The sequence below is a fragment of the Silurus meridionalis genome, chromosome 10 (genome assembly GCF_014805685.1).
Source record: "Silurus meridionalis isolate SWU-2019-XX chromosome 10, ASM1480568v1, whole genome shotgun sequence".
NCBI lineage: Eukaryota > Metazoa > Chordata > Actinopteri > Siluriformes > Siluridae > Silurus > Silurus meridionalis.
In genome coordinates, this window is record NC_060893.1 from 6,773,191 (window position 1) to 6,792,975 (window position 19,785).

General features: G+C 38.2%; 2 protein-coding genes across 3 annotated transcripts in view; one reads left to right on the forward strand and one right to left on the reverse strand.

Annotated features, from left to right (window-relative positions):
- Positions 1 to 5,410: 5,410 nt before the first annotated feature.
- On the reverse strand, positions 5,411 to 12,552 carry ciao2a (cytosolic iron-sulfur assembly component 2A). Its single transcript, XM_046858876.1, is given in 6 exon segments — positions 5,411 to 5,800; positions 7,727 to 7,772; positions 7,902 to 7,951; positions 11,663 to 11,827; positions 12,137 to 12,160; positions 12,163 to 12,552. Coding segments are annotated over 6 exon segments (471 nt in total). The 5' UTR covers positions 12,248 to 12,552; the 3' UTR covers positions 5,411 to 5,699.
- Positions 12,553 to 12,688: 136 nt separating this feature from the next.
- The window catches only part of spg11 (SPG11 vesicle trafficking associated, spatacsin), a 38,210-nt gene continuing 31,113 nt past the window's right edge, over positions 12,689 to 19,785 (forward strand). For both annotated transcript variants that reach the window (XM_046858874.1, XM_046858875.1), the window contains exons 1-5: positions 12,689 to 13,074; positions 14,828 to 14,997; positions 16,384 to 16,611; positions 19,244 to 19,445; positions 19,592 to 19,729. In XM_046858874.1, coding sequence (XP_046714830.1) covers positions 12,860 to 13,074; positions 14,828 to 14,997; positions 16,384 to 16,611; positions 19,244 to 19,445; positions 19,592 to 19,729 — 953 coding nt within the window. In that variant the 5' untranslated portion in view covers positions 12,689 to 12,859. The remainder of the gene's footprint in view (positions 13,075 to 14,827; positions 14,998 to 16,383; positions 16,612 to 19,243; positions 19,446 to 19,591; positions 19,730 to 19,785) is intronic.

The window sequence follows — 19,785 nt, forward strand, 5'->3', positions numbered from 1 at the left end:
CTCACAAGGTCGAGAAAATATGACCATATAACAAAAATCTTATCGTCTCTACACTGGCTACCTGTTAAGTTTCAAATCGACTACAAACTACTGCTATTTACTTACAAAACACTAAATGGTTTTACTCCCATGTATCTACCCAGTCTTCTAACACGCTACAATCCGTCACGCTCCTTGAGATCTCAAAACTCCGGACTTTTAGTATTTCCTAGAATAGCAAAGTCCACTAAAGGTGGTAGGAAATTCTCACATTTAGCCTAAACTTTGGAATAGTCTTCCTAACAGTGTTCGGAGTTCAGACACACTTTCCCAGGTTAAACATAGATTAAAGACGTATCTTTTTACCAAATCCTACACATAACATTCATCACATTATAACCTTGTGCTCCAGTACCTGATCACATGCACATTGTGCTTGTTAATATTATGAACACCAGCTAGCTAATTCCTCTCCACTGCTTCTCTTTCTCTACTTATCCCGAGGCATCCTGAGGTTGCGCCAGCTCCAGTCGTGTCCCACCTTATGAAGATTACGGACCTTTAAAGAAGTAGATGCGGAACTCGCAAACATCCCGAAGAACCATCTAGAGACGTACCAGTGCCATTTGGATTCCACCTCATGTGGAGTATAGACATTGGACCTCTTTGAGTGTTTAAAGGCTCTGGCATGGAGAAGCTGGTGTTGAATCTATAATGATCCCAAATGTTGAGCTATTTTATGAGTTGCTCAGTAGCTCCTGGTTCCATTCTTCTCTTATTGTATTTATACATTGTACTGTGTATATACTGTATATTATAGTATGTGTATATTCTTTTTATATATTTATTTTTATTTTTTTCCTTTGCTGCTGTAACAAAGAAATTTCCCCACTGTGGGACGAATAAAGGTATATCATATCTTATCTTATCCTATCTTATCTTAACCTCAAATGACTGTAAAAGACTGTAGAAAGTACATTACTCATAATCTTGCATTCCAGTGCTCATGTTAGTTCTCACTCTCCAGTGTTCTGTATTGTTTAAAGACTAGAATCACACTCTTGATGTCACCCAAATAAGGATGGGTTCCACTTTTGAGTCTGGTTCCTCTCAAAGTTTCTTCCTCATAACATCTAAGGGAGTTTTTCCTTGCCACAGTCGCCACGGCTGCTCATCAGAGTTCACCTTGACTCTTAAAATTCTGTAAAGCTGTTTTGAGACAATGTCTGTTGTGAAAATCGCTATAAAAATAAAGTTGACTTGACTTGACTTAATACAATTCCCATTATAAAGAATGAAATCATTATATATTCTATGAGTGTTTATTTAAAACAAATATATTAGTATTTTTGCATAGTAGTCTATCTTTTAGATCTGGTACTTGTTTTCACTGTTGTGGCTCTGTGGCTGAATGTTACTTAAAAAAATTGTGCACTTGCATAGGCCTTATCTACAGGTTATTGTAATGTAAATTAATTTAATTGAATTTTATTTGTATGGTGCATTAACAATGGACATTGTCTCAAAGCAGCTTTATAGAATGAAATTGATTAAAATATATATATTTGTTTTATTTAAAAATCAGTCCATATGAAAAAAAAAATGAAAAAGCCACTGTTGATAGTTATATGGAAAAACTCACTGTAAATGGATTTGTTTGTTTTTTAGGGAACAGTTTAAGAAATTATCACTGCTTTGCAGACTCAACTAGCATTTTTCTTCGAATCCCACTCCCGAAAAATTATTTCTACCTTGACTTCATAACAATAGCTTTTGAAATCATCAGCTGTTGGCATTCAATTATGTAAAATTAGAGCAGAGGTCTATCCAGTTTAATCAGATGTTCCAGGCACGGCTGTCAGTTCAGTTCTCTTCATCAACTGCTGCTTTTCAGTGACTTTGACATTATCATAAGTTAATGAGGTCCATGGGTTGTATATTGTGATTTCTCTGTGATTGTGATGTGAACCCTCTCCTTCCCCCTTTCTCCGGTTTAGTCAGGGTTTGAGCTCGGTGTGGTAATGATTCTCTATGACGTCCCACCTGTATGTATCATGTGCCTGCAGGATGAATTGTCAAAATCTGCAATGTTTCTTTCGTCTTACAGGATTTTATTCTATTGGCTCTAATTGTGATTTCTGTGCTTTTTGTATACTTTTTTTTAAATCTTTAGAAATTTACCAATGGAAAAATAATCTACTATAATACAGTTGAACCAAATAATGATCAAGGCTTCCAAAGACAATTGAGACAGTTGAGATTGTGCACAGTGTGTGTGTCTGGCTTACACTGTCAGATATCATCCCATCAACTTTATGTGATTGACTAAACCTTGTGAAATCAATGTGTATGTGCATGTATATGTGTAATTGTGTCTTTTAGTTATTGATTGCCCAGATAAGTTAATCAGGTGTGGTCAAGTGTGTTTGTGTGTGCATGCATATAAAAAAAACTGAACGCAAAGTGTTTAGCTGCATACAGCAATTGATACAGCAAAGTATTTAATACTTTCACTAAATGGATACAGCAGATTTTATGAATTAAAAGCATCCTAACATTATGGATAATGCGTGAAGATTAGGCAGGAAGGCAATAGGATTCATTTTTGTGGTATATTTACAATATAGGAAATATACAAAGCAACAAGTTTCTGTATGATGTAATCTAACCCACCTTGTGACCTCAAAGACTTCCCAAACTCTTGCAAACTAATTTTTATAAATAAGACACTTAGTGGGAAGATGTGGGCAAAAGTTATCCTATGCAGACCATTATCTAAATGTGTGTGTATTTGTTTGAAGACGAAACACATTGGACAATGTTTGTGACACCTGACTAAAAGATATGTCATTTTGAACATCTCATTCCACATTTAGTCCTCATTTGCTCTTACAATAACCTTCACTCTCCTGGAAAGATGTTCCACTAGATTTTAGATTGTGGCTGTGGAGATTTGTGCTCATTCAGACACAAAGGCAATATGAAAGTCACGTACTGATGTTGGGTGAGGAAATCTGGGATGCAGTCATCATTCCAAATTATCTGGCAACAATCTGGCAACTCGAGGTCTTCCAGGGATAGCAGAAGAAAAACATAATTTGCATAAGACGTTTTAAGGTAAAATATCATTAGCATAATAAATAAAAAGTGTGTTGTATTTTTAGTTTTAGCTCGCCTTTGAGGATTCAGAGACAAACACTTTTTCATGCAGGGCCATGTACCTTTGGATTGTGCTTTCCCTCAATAATAAAAACCTTCATTTAAAAACTGCATGTTGTGTTCACTTGTGTTATCTGTTACTTATATTTTAGTTTGATGATTTGAAACATTAAAGTGTGACAAACATGAAGAAAAAAAAAAAAATCAAACACTTTTTCACACCACTGTATACAGGTAGAAAAAGAAAGGGACCGGAGAAGTGTTGGTAAGGCAATTATTCGCAAGTAGAGAAAAGCAAGACTTACGTCTCTCAGAACCACAATGCATACCTTTAAGGTGTTTTTCTTCTCCCTCTGTTTGTGGTGGTGTCAAATCTGAATAGTGCACGTGGACCTTATTCGTAGGTTAGGTGTTCACACTTTTGAGATAGTGATTATATATATATATATATATATATATATATATATATATATATATATATACACACGATGTGTGTGTGTGTGTGCCCTTGGAAGACTTCCACATCTGGCTTTGTGACGTCAAACACTTCCCCGAACCCCTGTGTGGCCTTGCAGACCTACTTAAACCCCCTTGTGACAACAAAGACTTCCTCAATCCACCTTATAACTCCAGTATTCCTATTTGTAATCCCATTTATGTTCTTTTATGCTGCCATGAAATGAAAAGTAGTACAGTTTCTCCAGATTCTTAGACTTTTATCTTTTAATTTGGGCATGTGCACAGTAGAAAACCAGTAATTACATGGCCAAGTTACAGCTTGCTCAGGACCACACAATTAACTCAACAGACAAAAACAGCCACATAAATATATGGGATCAGGTGTGCCACATTATTAATTATCCTTCTAGCCTCAAGCACCTCGCTCTGCTTGCAAACAATCTACACCTGATCTACCTCTGCCACCATCATCAACAGGAACCACCTCTTAACACTATTTCTATATACACAGATCAGGTATAACATTATGACTACCTGCCTAATATTGTGTTGGTCCTCATTTTGCTGCAAAAACAGTTCTGACCCATCGACTTTTAACAACATTAACATCTTCAGCAACTAGAGCTGCAGTGGCTTGTCCGATGGTTCGGACCACATGGGCCAGCCTTCGCTCCCCATGTGCACCAAGCCTTGAAACACTTTTAATAGATACTCACCACTGCAGAACACCCCACATACAGTAAGTTGCAGTTTTGGAGATGCTCTGACCCAGTCGTCTACTCATCACAATTTGGCCCTTGTCAAACTCACTAAAACTCTAACACTTGCCCATTTTTCCTGCTTCTAACACTTTAAATTTGAGGACAAATACATACTTGCTGCCTAATTTATCCCACCCACTAACAGGTGCCATGATGAAGTGTTATTGACTTCCCTGTCATAATGTTATGTTGTTATTTATGGTCAATTACGGTCTTCCAGTCCAACCCATGTAAACCATATCTTCATGTAGCTAAACTTATATGATATTTAAAATGTCTGATTATTCAGCATGAGATACAGATTTGATTTGACACCAAATATGCCATGAGAAATATTCGACCTAAACTCATTTTATTGTCACCATGTTCACATGGTTTTTCTAACCAACATTCCTGATCACTTTAACCTTAAACGAATTATCACTACTACACAAGAAGCAAAATGTATTAAAAGTTTACCAAGTAAATATTTACATGATTACAGAATTTTGTCTTTCCACTGTCCACACTCTTGAGCAAACAACCTTTATAACATAGCAACAATACAAGTATCAATACACCAGTATTGATGTGCAGGTCTGAAGACCTGTGATATAAACTAGTGCATGTAAAATAATGCATGTGCAAGTTTTTTTAAAACCTGTAACATTTTCATTCTTTAAATATTTTACTATCACAAACATATTAGCATAGGATATAAAGCAGTCTAGACTGACTTTAATAAGGAAGGTGAGCTGATAAAAATCAGAAACACAAATCAAAGCGGAGAGCTGATCCAGGAAATTTCTGCCTGAGATGTACACAGAAAGTAATAGCAAGCTGTATAAAATTATGACTGGGAATTTTTTAATGCTACCTATTTCATAATATAATAAAGGCTGGTGACGAATGACTGATTCGGATGTTTACTTCAATATCAGACTGATAATAGGATAAAAGGTATTGAATAAAGTTGAAAATCCCATCCGTTTTTTTTTTTTGCTGAGACATTCTCAAACATTTCCACTGAAAAGATAAAAAAAAAATAATAATAATAAAGCAAACACATGGAATTATAATTCAAGATGTACCGATTTATTCTGCTCTGAAACCTCTCTGATATTTTCTGCCTGGCTTAACTCACGAAAGAATTTTCTGAAGGACGCTCAACACTACAACAATTAGGCTTGTTGCTTTCTTATTGATCACAGTGTTGTGTGAACTGTGGACTTGCCGAGGAAAAAAAGTCAACGGAGCAGCTTGCTAGCAATCGGCACGAAAATAGAAAAAAAACGTTTCGCCGTGTTCCAGGCCATGATTTTTAAATCAGACTGTGTATAGGACATTGTGTGAGACGAGGCTTTAGTCATCAGACTCGGTAACACACTGTTCCACAATTTCCCGCAGGTTAGGGTTCTCCATCGCTGCTGCTACCCGCTCCTTATCATTGATCTGTTTGTTAACTGCAAGAGGGGAAAAAAAAGGCGCATGAATTGATTATATTAAATCCAGCAGGCTCCATTCTATTAACACATTATCTCACAGCCAGATAAGGACTGAGACGTGATAAGGACAGATTTGGACATGGTTTCATATTCATACATAAATAAACAATTAATATACGCATAAATTCATCTTTGAAAGATTTAAAGCCTAACGAACGTTTCTGGAGACCTGACTATTAGATGTGTGTGCTTCTTGAACATCCTGTTTCACATTTAGTCCCTATTTACTGTTTAAAATATCCAAATACTTATTCTATAAATAAACCAAATACTTATTTTTCACCATAATTTGCAAATAAATTCTTTAAAAATCAGACAATGTGATTTTCTGGATTTTTTTCCCCCTAATTTTGTCTCTCATAGTTGAAGTGTACCTATCATGAAATTTACAGGCTTCTCTCATCTTTTTAAGTGGGAGAACTTGCACAATTGGTGGCTGACTAAATACTTTTTTGCCCCACTGTATGTATCTATACACTGATCCAGCATAACATTATGAGTGGTGAAGTGAATAACGCTGTTAGTCAGTGGGATAAATTAGGCAGCAAGTGAACATTTTGTCCTCGAAGTTGATGTGTTTGAAGCAGGAAAATGGGTTAGGATTTGAGCAAGTTTGACGAGGGCCAAATTTTAACGTCTAGATGACTGGGTCAGAGCATTTTCAAAACTGCAGCTCGTGTGGGATGTTCCCAGTCTGCAGTGGTCAGTATCTACCAAAAATGTTTTAAGGAAGGTTCGGTGGTAAACCGGCAACAGGGTCATGGGTGGCTGATACCGGTGTGGTCCGATCCAACTGACAAAGCTACTGTAGCTCATATTGCTGAAGAAGTTAATGTTGTTCATGTTATTATCAGGACTATTTTGGCAGCAAAAGGGGGACCAACACAATATGAGGCAGGTGGTCATGCCACCAGTGTATATCAGTGTATATTTGTATATCTATATGGACAGACAGAGTCAATTTAGTCCTTCATTCTAATGTTCTGTAAGCATTCTAATGTTTTTTATCTTTTTTTTCCTGATATGTTTTAGAAGATTTCTACATCTGTACTTTGAGTTTAAAAAGCTGTCTTTTGAAGTGTATTGCATTCCATTAATATGTAATTCATTTGCAATGACACCTGAAATCGAGCTCAGGTGCAACCTAATTCTTTGGATCATTTTTGAGATGTTTCTACACTTTGAATGTTGTCCAGCAGGAGCAAAACCATCGGATTGGTGACCAAGAACTTGGTGGCCACTTAAGTTGGGAACCAAAGAAAAGATAAACTTGCAGAAGGTCAACCATCACTGAGACTCCACTGATGTGAATTTTATGGCAGAGCAACCAGACAGAATCCTCTCCTTGTGCAAGAAACAAAACTTTTTGACATCTGCAAAAATATGAGTTCAGACCCTGAGAACTGCCATGCAACAAAACCATAAACTTTCTAATTTGAGGAGAGGATCTCTTTAATCTGACCTCATGAAAACCTCTGACCATCCTTACACCTACAGAATCAATCCAATTGCTGTATCTGTTTGAGAGTTGGTTTGTCATTGTTCTTAAAAGCCAAATGATCTCTGCTCCTAGTGCTGGCATCTGACCACAAAAAGAAAGGAGGTCAGATGTTGCTGTTGCTGCAGGGAATATTCTCTCAGGGGATTTGAAAAAGGTAAAATAGGACAAAACCGGCAGGTTGGCAATAGAAAACCTTGCATTACCATACCGTCTATGGTTCTTGTCCTGCTTATGCGATTTGCCAGCTTTGATTACCGTTATACAGAGGTCAAATGTTTCCTGCCACAGGGTCCAGTGGCTTTATTGTCATTTACAGTCAATGACCCTAGCCAGCACCAGTCAGCACCCTCTTTTAAGCAATATGTCCACTGGTACACACTTACTGTCTTCCTCAGTTGAATGTGTTCCCTCAGTAATGTAAATCTCGAGCTGTGAACAGATAAAAAAACAATAACAAAACTTTAATCATGTAAAGCCATAGAACTAGGGGAAGAACGACTAGCTGTACTGAGATCATCTAATACGAATGTAAAGCTTTAAACCTGCATCACTCTTTACCTTGTGTTTGAAAGGTAGGCATCGCTGAAGTTTCACTTGTAAGCAAAGACCTGCAACACAAATCATTATAAACTGTCAATCTTGTCTGTTAAAAACTGAATAGTTCAGTAGTTAATGTTTATTGCTAGTGAGGGCAATAAAGTAGAATAGTCTACAATATCTCTTGCAATCCTCTTGCCAAAAAAAGAAAAACACAGAAAGTGCACTCCATGTTGTTTTAGTTTTTTTAAAACAGTTTGCTGCTATAGCAAAAACATTTAATCTTCTATCCAGTAACTGATACCCCAAAGTCATTTGGCCAAGTTACCCCACATTTCTGCAATCTGTAGTACCCGTGAAACAGGCCACAGAAGCCAGTCATTTTAGCCACCTTTGGAGCTCTTTTTCTGGCTAGATATACACTCCTGTCTACTATAGTTTAGCTGTTTGAACATATATTGTCATATATTTAGGTTGTGTATTCAGTGCATTTAAACACAGGTTACTGTTTAATAGCATATTGTCATTTTTGTGAATACCGTGCTGAAAATCCCATGCAGGAAACATACTAAAAACTATAAGACTATGCAAGTTGGCACTCCCTCTATCGTTTCAAATTCACAACCCATACCTTTCCTGTTATATTCAGTAATTTCCTTGCCTGTTTTTTCCCCACCAAGGTATAAAATTTGCTACTGTAGATATCAAACTCTCAATTGGCCAAAAATGGTGAATGAGTGTGCGACTATGTGTTGTGTCCTGTGATAGACAGGCATCCTATCTTGATGGGTATTCAGTGATGCGAGTTAATTTCATCCAGATAGATCGCTCTACGCTCCAGCTGCGACCTATAACCGCTGATTCAAGTCTGGCTGTAGTAATTGAGACTCAGACGGGTCCATGCGATATGAAGCAGCACCACCAATCATTTGTGCAAACAGCGAAATGTCAGTTCTAGATCGCATTGGAAGGGAAATGTTTTCCTCCCCTGGCGAGTAAGGAAATTGCTTATTAGACTGTAAAATGAGTACAAAGAAAGAAGTATGGAAGAAAAAAAAAAACCTACCATTTAAGTGTGAATAAATTTGCAGAATGCATAAGAAAACAAAAACGTAATTCCCTCTATGACATAAATTTAGATTTAAAATGAGAGGAGTGATACCACTTAAAACAACATTAAATATTAATATATATTATGTTTAATAAATATTTGTTTACAGAAAAAAAAAAAGTTTTTTATATAATTTTAGGTGGAATCAAAAAGTTGACACTGACTCTGTTCTATATTTATCCATGTTTACTCACTATCACCTTCAAAATAGTCCCTTTGCACAGCAATACAGACCTCCCAGCATTCCTGAAACTTCTGGAATGTGTCCTGGAAGTTTTCTTTTCAAATTGTGTCAAGCAACTTCTGAGATTCGCGCTGGATCTCTGCAACGGTGTCAAAACGTTGACCTTTGAGCTGCATTTCCTCTTCGGGAAGAGGGCGAAGTCTGCAGTAGCCAAATCTGTGTTGTTTCTGGCGAGAAACTCGCGTGTGAGGAGAGCTCGGTGACGTGGTGCTCACGTGGTCAGAAAAGCACCCGTTGCACAGCTTCCGATGTACACAGGACGATGTCATTTGGCACACTGATTTATGGAGGTCGGTGCTCCCTGTGACTGTGCGTGCAGCCTTGTGCTGCCATCTGTTGGGCTGTTACAAAACTAGTCTTGAAGATTTTTGATACCACCTCCTAAATAGATTTTTACTACAATAAGCAGCTCCATACTCCTTATAGAAGTGCCTGTGTGGTATAATATACTGTAGGAAAACCATTTGAAATTTGGTTGAGTTTTAAGTTATAAAAACCCTTGGAATAGTATCACACAAGATAAATAGGGGTGGAGTGTCAGGTTTTGAGCTCCATGAAGAGCCTAAAACAAAACAGGTCAAATTACAAGTACACAGGTGTTTGACTTCCCTCAGCAAATTACAGACAATAAAGCATTGTTCCAGATAATCACCACCTTTCTCAGGATTCATTTCGTCATTCCCATTCCCATCCCCCGCTGGTTGTTCTTGTGTCTAACTTTCAGCAAACTGCAAAAAAGCAGGCCATAACCTAGATCGCCTATAACACACTTCCGACTTAAAGAACTCGTGTTTTAGAGGTCGTTCAAAATTTTACAATTTGGAAATAAACACAAGCTCTCCAAATTGTGAAATATTTCAGACTGAGAGATTGTTTTTTTTCTTGAGCCCTGTTTAAATGTAGGCAAATATGTGATCCAGATCATATTTTCCTATATTTTCCTGATGTCTAATTGCTTCTGTTGAAGTGTGTTCAGACGACAATGATAAGGCGGTTAATAAGGATTAGAATAATCTTGTGGAGCCCATGCCAGCTCAAGTACACACTGTCATTCAAGACATATGTAGCAAGCATTTACTTGCTACATATACAATGAAATTCTTTCTTCTCATATCAGGGTCAGCCATGATACAGCAGCCGTGGAGCAGAAAGGGGTTTATGCTTGAACCCCTGACCTTCTGATCAGTAACCCAGAGCTTAAACTATTATGCCACCACTAAAGGGATGCTCTCAGACTTCTGGATCCAGTTTAAGACTTTTGGTTCGGTGCACGTGTGTACTACTCGATCCTGACTGGAAACACAATTTGTACTGCGCATGTGCAAAATCTTTGCCACTTCCTGTCATCGCAACGTTTTTTTTACGACAGTCTAGTGATATGGATATTCTTTCGCGTTTTTTTATGTGCAGCTTCAAGAATTTCTCTTAAAAGGAGAAATTCCTGAGAATTGTGCATATCGAACGGAATGAATGAACAGCGGAAGGATAGGAATGAATTTATGAATAAATCATTTGAATTCAAAAAATGTATAAATAACTTGGTTGAATCTCGTGTTTCCTTAATGCAGACATTTGTTAAAGTATGCTGATGTAAGTTGAACAGTAAAGTAGACCATATCTAGAAAATGAAATATTAAATGTAAACACACACACACACACTTTTATACACATCTGCATTACCCAAATGGGGTCTAACAAATGTATACAACTTCAATAAATGTTTCGATTTAATACATTTTATTTAATCAATTTAATTTGTGTCAATTTAATACAATTTAATGAATAAAGTGTATAGCATTCACTTAATTGATTCTATTTTTATATATTTTTCAACCAAGCAGGGATTTTCTTTTAATTATTATTGTTTTCAAAAATGTGTTCACAAATGTTTATAATAATGATATTAATAAAAAAAAAACGACAAGCAATTATATGTTTTGCATTTTTCCCTGACTGTACCAAAATTGAACTGTGACTTTAAAAAAAATTATTATTATTATTTTTAATCAAACAGTCAAACAGAATGTAACAGTTGAGTCACATTTGTCTTGATTTAAATTATGCAATTTTTTTTTTCATATATTTTTTCCAAAATAAACCTTTTTTCATATACGTAGTGTATAGATTAACTAAATGATTGTCTATTGAATTGGTAGCTTAGTGGTTAAATCTTTGGATCCGAAGGTTGTGAGTTCAAATCCCAGCCACACCAAGCTGCCATTTGTGGGCCCCTGTGCACAGCACACAGCTGCCCATGTGTATAAATGACATAAATACAAGTGGCATCTCGCAAATGCACAAATGTTCACGTTTCACAAGAGACCTGCATGTTGCAAGGTTCAAATCCCGAGCAGCTGTACAACTATGCTTGTCAAAAAAAAAAAAAAAAGACAAAAGCCGTTAACTTCTCTTTATCTTTCGACCCACCTATCAGTGTGGCCAGAGAGCAGTGCGGCACTGTAGGGGAGAACCTGATAATGATGAGGTACTCATCGTCCCCAAGATCTTGAACTTCCACGCATTTTTCGGTCACCACATCCAGCTCCTCCAGAGTATTGGGTTTCTCAGGATCCTGAATGGTGCGAATAACATCTGAAAGACAAAACACAATCAAACAATTACTGGCATGGATATGGATTAGTGATCCAGAAGCAGAAGGTTGTGAGATCAAAGCCCAGAAGCACCAAGATGCAACTGCTGTCCTCTTCATCAAAACCTTTAACTCAAGTGAGATGAATGTTAGTTTGAATAAGAGCATCTGCCAAGTGCTATACATTGATTTCTTTTTAATAAAGTCAAAATGAGTAACAGTTAAAACTCCAACTATCACTTCCTGTTTCTATAGGGAACAGTCCCAGCTGTTCCTCTGTTACATTCAACAACCCTCCATGCTCCACTTACCATAGACTTCTAAAGCTTTCTCTCCATTTTTTTACACCTCCGTACATTATTTTCACCAGAAAGCCAGGAGATTTGAAAAACCTTATTTACAACACTAGAAATGAGCTCCATGTTCTGAACGCCTCCATAATCGCGCTCTCCGACTTTCACACTCCAAAGTCGAGCTGCATTTGACTGGGCTCCATGGAAACAACCCAAACGGCTTCCTTGCTCGTTAGACAAGTACACTATGTAGGTTACGACACAATGGTTTGAACCTGCTCCCTAGTGCACTTCACGGCGATTTTGGAACGCGACCCTAAACTTTCACTTCCGCGTTGATGTTCAAGCTTTGTGTAACTGATATTCAAAATAAAGACGTTAGTAAAAAAAACTTTTAAGATTGTATTTATAAAATAAATAGTGTGTAAAAATATATTCAATTGTATATTTTGTTATAGACCGAAATTTTATCTGTTTAATGTCTTTTTGTCTAGATTCAACCGAGCCTGAATATGCTGTTGTTTGATTGGCTTAAATGTACCACGTGACGGAACCTGGCACGTGATTGTCAGCTGCTTTGTGGTTGTTTCGTTATGTTCCTGTTGACCAACACCAGAGGTAAGGCAGCTTTCTGAGTTCCTCTGAAAGCCAATGATAGGAGACTTTACTGCGCGGTCCAGCCAGCATCAGGTTCCTGAGATCCCTGGTGCACTGTTAGATCTGTTCTAAAGCCCTGGCACCATGTTGAGGAGGCCTGAAGCGCGTGCCCAGGCTGCATTAGAGGTGGCACTTGTAGCTGACACTGGGTTATGGAGAGACACAGAGAAGGCTGTAAAAGCCGGAATGGCTGCTGGCTGTGCGCTGCTCTGCTGCCTGACTGATCACGGAGAACTGAGGCTCAGTGATGTTTCTGAAACTGCAGCTCTCGGTCATGTACTGGAGGAGTCCTGCATAGAGTGAGTTCACAGTCTGTACACACAACCTTCAACTATTGATCATCCTGTCTGTCTGTCTGTCAGTCTGTCAGACATAACAAATATACAGACGGACAAACAAACAAACATATATACATACAGACAGAGTCTATTTATGTGCCTGTCTGTCTGTATGTCTATTTGTCTGTATATATGTTTCTGTTTGACAGACAGGCAGACTGACAGAAAGATAGACATATAGAGACAGGCAGACTGACAGAAAGATAGACATATAGAGACAGGCAGACTGACAGAAAGATAGACATATAGAGACAGGCAGACTGACAGAAAGATAGACATATAGAGACAGGCAGACTGACAGAAAGATAGACATATAGAGACAGGCAGACTGACAGAAAGATAGACATATAGAGACAGGCAGACTGACAGAAAGATAGACATATAGAGAGACAGGCAGACTGACAGAAAGATAGACATATAGAGAGACAGGCTGACTGACAGAAAGATAGACAGACAGGCAGACTGACAGAAAGATAGACAGGTAGACATATAGGCAGACTGACAGAAAGATAGACAGACAGGCAGACTGACAGAAAGATAGACAGATAGACATATAGGCAGACTGACAGAAAGATAGACATATAGACAGATAGACATATAGAGACAGGCAGACTGACAGAAAGATAGACATATAGAGAGACAGGCTGACTGACAGAAAGATAGACAGACAGGCAGACTGACAGAAAGATAGACAGGTAGACATATAGGCAGACTGACAGAAAGATAGACATATAGACATATTAGCAGACTGACAGAAAGATAGACAGATAGACATATAGGCAGACTGACAGAAAGATAGACATATAGACAGATAGACATATAGAGAGACAGGCAGGCAGACAGAAAGATAGACAGACAGGTAGACTGACAGAAATATAGACATATAGACAGACAGGCAGACTGACAGAAAGATAGACAGACAGGCAGACTGACAGAAAGATAGACAGACAGGCGGACTGACAGAAAGATAGACATATAGACAGACAGGCAGACTATCAGAAAGATAGACAGACAGGCAGACTGACAGAAAGATAGACATATAGACATATTAGCAGACTGGCAGAAGATAGACAGACAGACAAGCAGATAGACAGAAAAACAGCCTCTCTGTCTGACTATCTTTCTGTCAGTCTGCCTGTCTGTATATATGTTTCTGTTTTCTCACTGGCTGGCTGTCTGTTTCTCTATCTATTGTTCTATCTGTTTGGCTGTATATTTGCATTTCTGTCTATCTGTACATCTTTCTATACATCTTTTTCTGTCTGCCTGTCTGTCAACACGTGTCTATCTGTCACTGTCTGTTTTAGTCTATTTATGTTCCTCTATCTATTGATCTATCTCTCTGTCTGTGCACATTTCTTTCTGCTTGTCCGTCTTTCTGTCAGTCTTCAGTAAGTGCTGTGTTATATCAGGATCAGTATAGATCTGGAGTACAGGGTTTTCCATAAACAGAGCATAATAGGAGGATTTTTTATTGCATTTATGTAGCAATCAGTATTTTTTTTCTGAGTAGAATCATTACTTCTGTGATGCTAGACCTACATGTATATTCCGGAAAACCTTCAAAGCTGGATCTACAGATTTCACTATCGAACTCTACTTTTTTCACTACTATCTTTTGCTCATCTACACTCCGTAAAACTTTCCTACGTGTTGTTTTTCCCTTCGGCCATGTTTTACAATGAACAGTATTTTTCCTTATCTTGTTTGCTAGCTTTCTCTGGGAGGTGTCTACAGAGCAAAATAAAGTCGACAAGCCGAGACTCCTGACTCTGAGACCAGCCTGTAATCTCAGACTCCATGAGATTCATTCAGAGCGGCAGTTGACGCCAGTGTTCGAATGTTCTACAGATCGACTCTTGCAGCTGGTCGATAAGGACTTAAGTGAGTGTTACGAAGCCCGTCAAAAGTTTGGAAGCACCCAGCTTTTTTATGGTTTTTGAGTGACACATGCAATTTTCTTTTGGAAATATGCAACAAACTAGGGTAATGTATGTATGTGGGGTAATAAGATTTACTTTGACCAAACACACAGAGCGGTATTTTGGGAATAGCCTGCTGCCACTTTTTTCCGGTATTACTACAGGCGTGCAAGACCGAGGAATATGTCCTTATTATTTTCTGATGCTCAGTTCTAAGTTTCTTTGACTAACCCGTAACGCTGTTGTCAAGAAAAAAAAAAAGCACGAGTTTTGAGAACCTGTCTGTGCTTATGATTTCTGTTGCAAACGAAGAGGAACCTCATCCATATTTATGATGTGGTGCGGTCTGATTCAGTGGGAGCGTGTCTGATTTAATATAAAGAGTTGAATTGGTACACCTGAACCCTTTTGGCAATTTCATTGGTCTAATGTTATGGGTCTCAGTTTTTTGGCTTTGAAGTTTATGAAAACGGGAAAAACCCAGGAAAAATCCATAAATTAGCTGCTTTGTTGTTTAAGCCACGGGGTTCAAAGCGTGGGGAAAAAAAGGAGCGGCTTATAGTCCGAAAAATACGGTACATTTTATTTTCATTAAAAAATCCTCTTTTAGCTTGATGAACAGCTTTACACACTTTTGGCATTTAAACATTTAGCTGAAATGCTTTGCTGTGCCTTTTGTAAAACTTACCAAAGATTTTCTTCAATAGTTGGAGATTTCATTTTGACTTTGCAATCCAGTTCACCCCAGAGCAGTTCAGTAGGATTTAGGTGTGGTGACTGGGCAGGCCATTTTATAATAGATAACACTCCAGAAGACTGTTCACTCTCTATATAACACTTCCAGAGAATGGACATACAATTTAAGTCGCTTGTTGTATGGTGTTATCAGTTCCAATTAGCCACAGTCCAGACAGAATTGCATGGTAGCCATGTTGGTTTTCCTTTCACCTGGAATAAATCTCCAATCTTCCCTGCTCCAAAGCAACCCCAAAAGCTTCCACCTCCATGTTTAACAGTGGGGGGAATCAGTTTGATAACATCTTCTCCCCTGTTCTCTGTCTTACAGAAGAAATGTCCTGTCTTTTTGCAGAATCGTTTAGACGTTTCCAAAATGTATATATAGAAAAATGATAAATATACAGACACTGTATGTAATTGTTATATTATGGATCAGTGATGTTTCAATAGTGTGTGATATAAGAACGTGAACCAGAACCCTGCAGACTGTTACCTATCGTTTAGATCCAGTTTTAAAACTGTTTATCTGGAGGAAGGACTTAACTTTCTCAGTTCTACTATTGCTGCTAAAAATCCTAACTTGATCCTCTCCCATCAATCACTGTTCCAGATGGAAGTAAGCTGGCCTCTACGAAACTGCTGTCTTTCACTGATGGTGTCTGCATTCTCCTGCTGAATGGATGTGTCCTGGTACAACTTGTGTGGCAGGAGGGCTCAGCTGAACCAGAGCTGCTGTCCTCCTGTGTTCTTAACCTGCCATGTGAAACTCAGGAAACGTTTAGTGACCACCAGCTCTGCAAAGGCGAATTATTTATTCTAACAAGCTCCGGATTTATATGTATCCTTTTTTTTTGTTGGTATTTGCTCACATGCAACTCTTTCCTGTCTGGGTAAAACATTGAGAAAGGGTTTGTAGATAAGTACAGTGAATTGTGTTGCTTTTTTTACAATGTTTTACAATGTTCTGGTTGTGGACTGGTTGCTCTTAACTGCTCATAGATTTTAATGATTTTAAAAATGTGTGTATTTGATGTGTGTGTTTGTAAAAAGGGGACTCTCTTATTATATTAAAGTCCTGACCTCAACCCCTGGGAACTGAAATCCCCACACTCTGAAATCTAGTGTAAAGCGTTCCCAGAAAAGTGAAGATAAGATGAGACAAAATCTAGAATGCGATGTCCAAAGAACACATATGGGTTACATAATTTTGGCTATATATCTAGCAATTAGTACCCTATAGGACCACCACTGTCACAAAACACTCTCAACAAAGTTCTGGCATTGTAGTGTCAGGTTGCACTGGTAAAGCACCTTTCGCTGAAGTCAGCATAACAACATTCACCCAATAACAATGCTGCGGGGAGGAACGGACCACAGCGAAACAAATGGCAAGAGAAATGTACCTGTAGTCTGTAAGTGTCAACCTACAACATGCTTCAGAATAGACACTGAATTATCAAAAGTTTATGGACACCTGGTCATAAGTATAGAATGTTCTTTTTGAGCATCGCATTCCACATTTAGTCCCAATTTGCCCTTTTATTTCCCTCCACTCTTCTTGGAAGGTGTTTCGCTAGATTTCGGAGTGTGCTTTGCTCATTCAGACACAATTATGTTAGTAAAGTCAGCTACTGATGTAGGTGAGGTGAGGAGGCCTGGGGTGCAGTCAGGCAAGTAAAGTCAAGTTCATTTCTATAGTGCTTTTCACAACATACATTGTCTCAAAGTAGCTTTACAGAATTTAACAGTTGAGGTGAGCGATGTGTATTTATGCCTGATGAGCAGCCGTGGCGACTGTGGCAAGAAAAAACTCCCTTAGATGTTATGAGGAAGAAACCTTGAGAGGAACCAGACTCAAAAGGGGAACCCATCCTCATTTGGGTGATATCAAGAGTGTGATTCTAGTCTTTAAACAATACAGAACACTGGAGAGTGAGAACTAACATGAGCACTGGAATGTAAGATTATGAGTAATGTCCTTTCTACAGTCTTTTACAGTCATTTGAGGTTAAGATAAGATAAGATATACCTTTATTCGTCCCACAGTGGGGAAATTTAGATGTTATGAGGAAGAAACCTTGACAGGAACCAGACTCAAAAGAGGAACCCATCCTCATTTGGGTGATATCAAGAGTGTAATTATAAATCATTAAACAATACAGATTCTATTTAATTTATCCCAAAGGTTAAATTCCATCAAATGTAAAGCACATCTTCATGGCGTTTGCTTTGTGCACAGGGTATTAACATGCTTGGACAGGTTTTGGGTCTCCTAGTTCAGTGGAAGGTCAAATGTCATGCATCCATGGGTTTAATGTATTTTACTGCATCCATAGACACCCTAAACGATTGTGCGCCTTTAGCTTTGCGATAACAGGTAGGGAAAGGACCATATATGGCTGGGAAAATCAGGTGTCCCAATTCTCTGTTCATATAGATTATTTCTAACAGTGGCCAATAAGTATGCAATGTTTGAAAGTCTAAGTGTTGCTGCTGTGCCTGACAATGTTAACCAATCAGGTTATATCTATACTAGGGATGTGCATCTCTATAACTGAGGCCGATGCGATTTGTATCTCAATGCATAACCAACGATCCGATACATTAAAGATACATATGAAGCAGCTACCGATACAATGCGATCTGATTCACTCCTATTAAGATGGGAAGTGTGATTCGATTCGATTCAATGCAATACAATTCAATAGGAAGAAATATGGTGCTCTGCGATTCAATATGGCACAGAGGGTTCGCTATTATTTCTTTGGTTCTGACAGACAGCAAATCATATTGGCCCGTTCACAATTAGGGTGTTGTAGGGGAAAGAAAAAAATAATAGAAGCCAGATGTTCTTTTCCTGTTCTGTATCCAGGAAGATGCAGCTCTACCTCTGCCATGTTAATCTTTATTCTATGTGACTCTCAGGACACGCCTCGCTCTGCATAGTGCTGTGATAGGTCGTATTCACGTAGCAGCAGGTTAGCGAGTAGAAAGCAACTTACATATTAGATATTGGTCACAAATTATGGGTCACTTTCTAAATAATAAAATGATAACACGTCTCCTAGTAATTATACATAAATAAATTTTATTTTACCGATGCGAATATGTTGAGATGAAAACTTGTATCCGATTCACACTTTTTCAAATCAGTGCACCACGTTAACTTTGATGCCGATGTCAATCAGTAATCTTACCATCTCTAATAGATACAGTTGGGCTACCGTTACTAATGAAAGTGATGTGCTCTTTATTGTCGGCTTTCCTTGGTCAGAATTGTAGATACCTGCACAAGTTTATACCTGGACACAAAAAATGGCTACTGGAACTATCCTGAGGTTGTTCACTACTTCTGCATTTGAGACATACTAGCACTGGAATTTCATGTACATAGGTACTGGACGAGATGCAGATCATGACAACGTTTAAGATTTATTTCAAATGGGTTTTTCCTTAACTGTATACGCCAGATGTTTTTGACAGTGCAGATGGAGAGCACCTTGCTACATTGGATCTTCCTGCATACTACGCATCAGGACGATCAAGAGATGCAGAATCTGTGGAATCTCTCTCTTCCTTCTGCCTTCTCCACATCTCGCAAGATCTCAGCACAGCTGTGGCTGCCACCACACAAAACCAAGCACTGGCAGTTGATCTCAATGATTACTTCAGGTGTGTTTAGTAGCCAGTTACACAATACTTGCTTGTCTTTTTGTAAAGAAATTTTTAAGGATGTTTATAATCATATACATAATACATGTATATGTATTGACTTTGCATTCAGTTCCTTCATTATCATTATTTTTTGCTCTTTACAGGACTCACACAAATCACTTGCACTGTCATAAGGACTCCAGACCCCTTCCTCTCCTACCCCCAAAACCTTGTGATCAGGACAGCATTGCCAACTCGATGTACAGCCAGTGTGTACTGGGTACACACTTCCAAACCGATCAGTAAGGCAGCAATACTATACTATAGGCACCTCTGTTTTTTTTAGAGTGTGCTATCT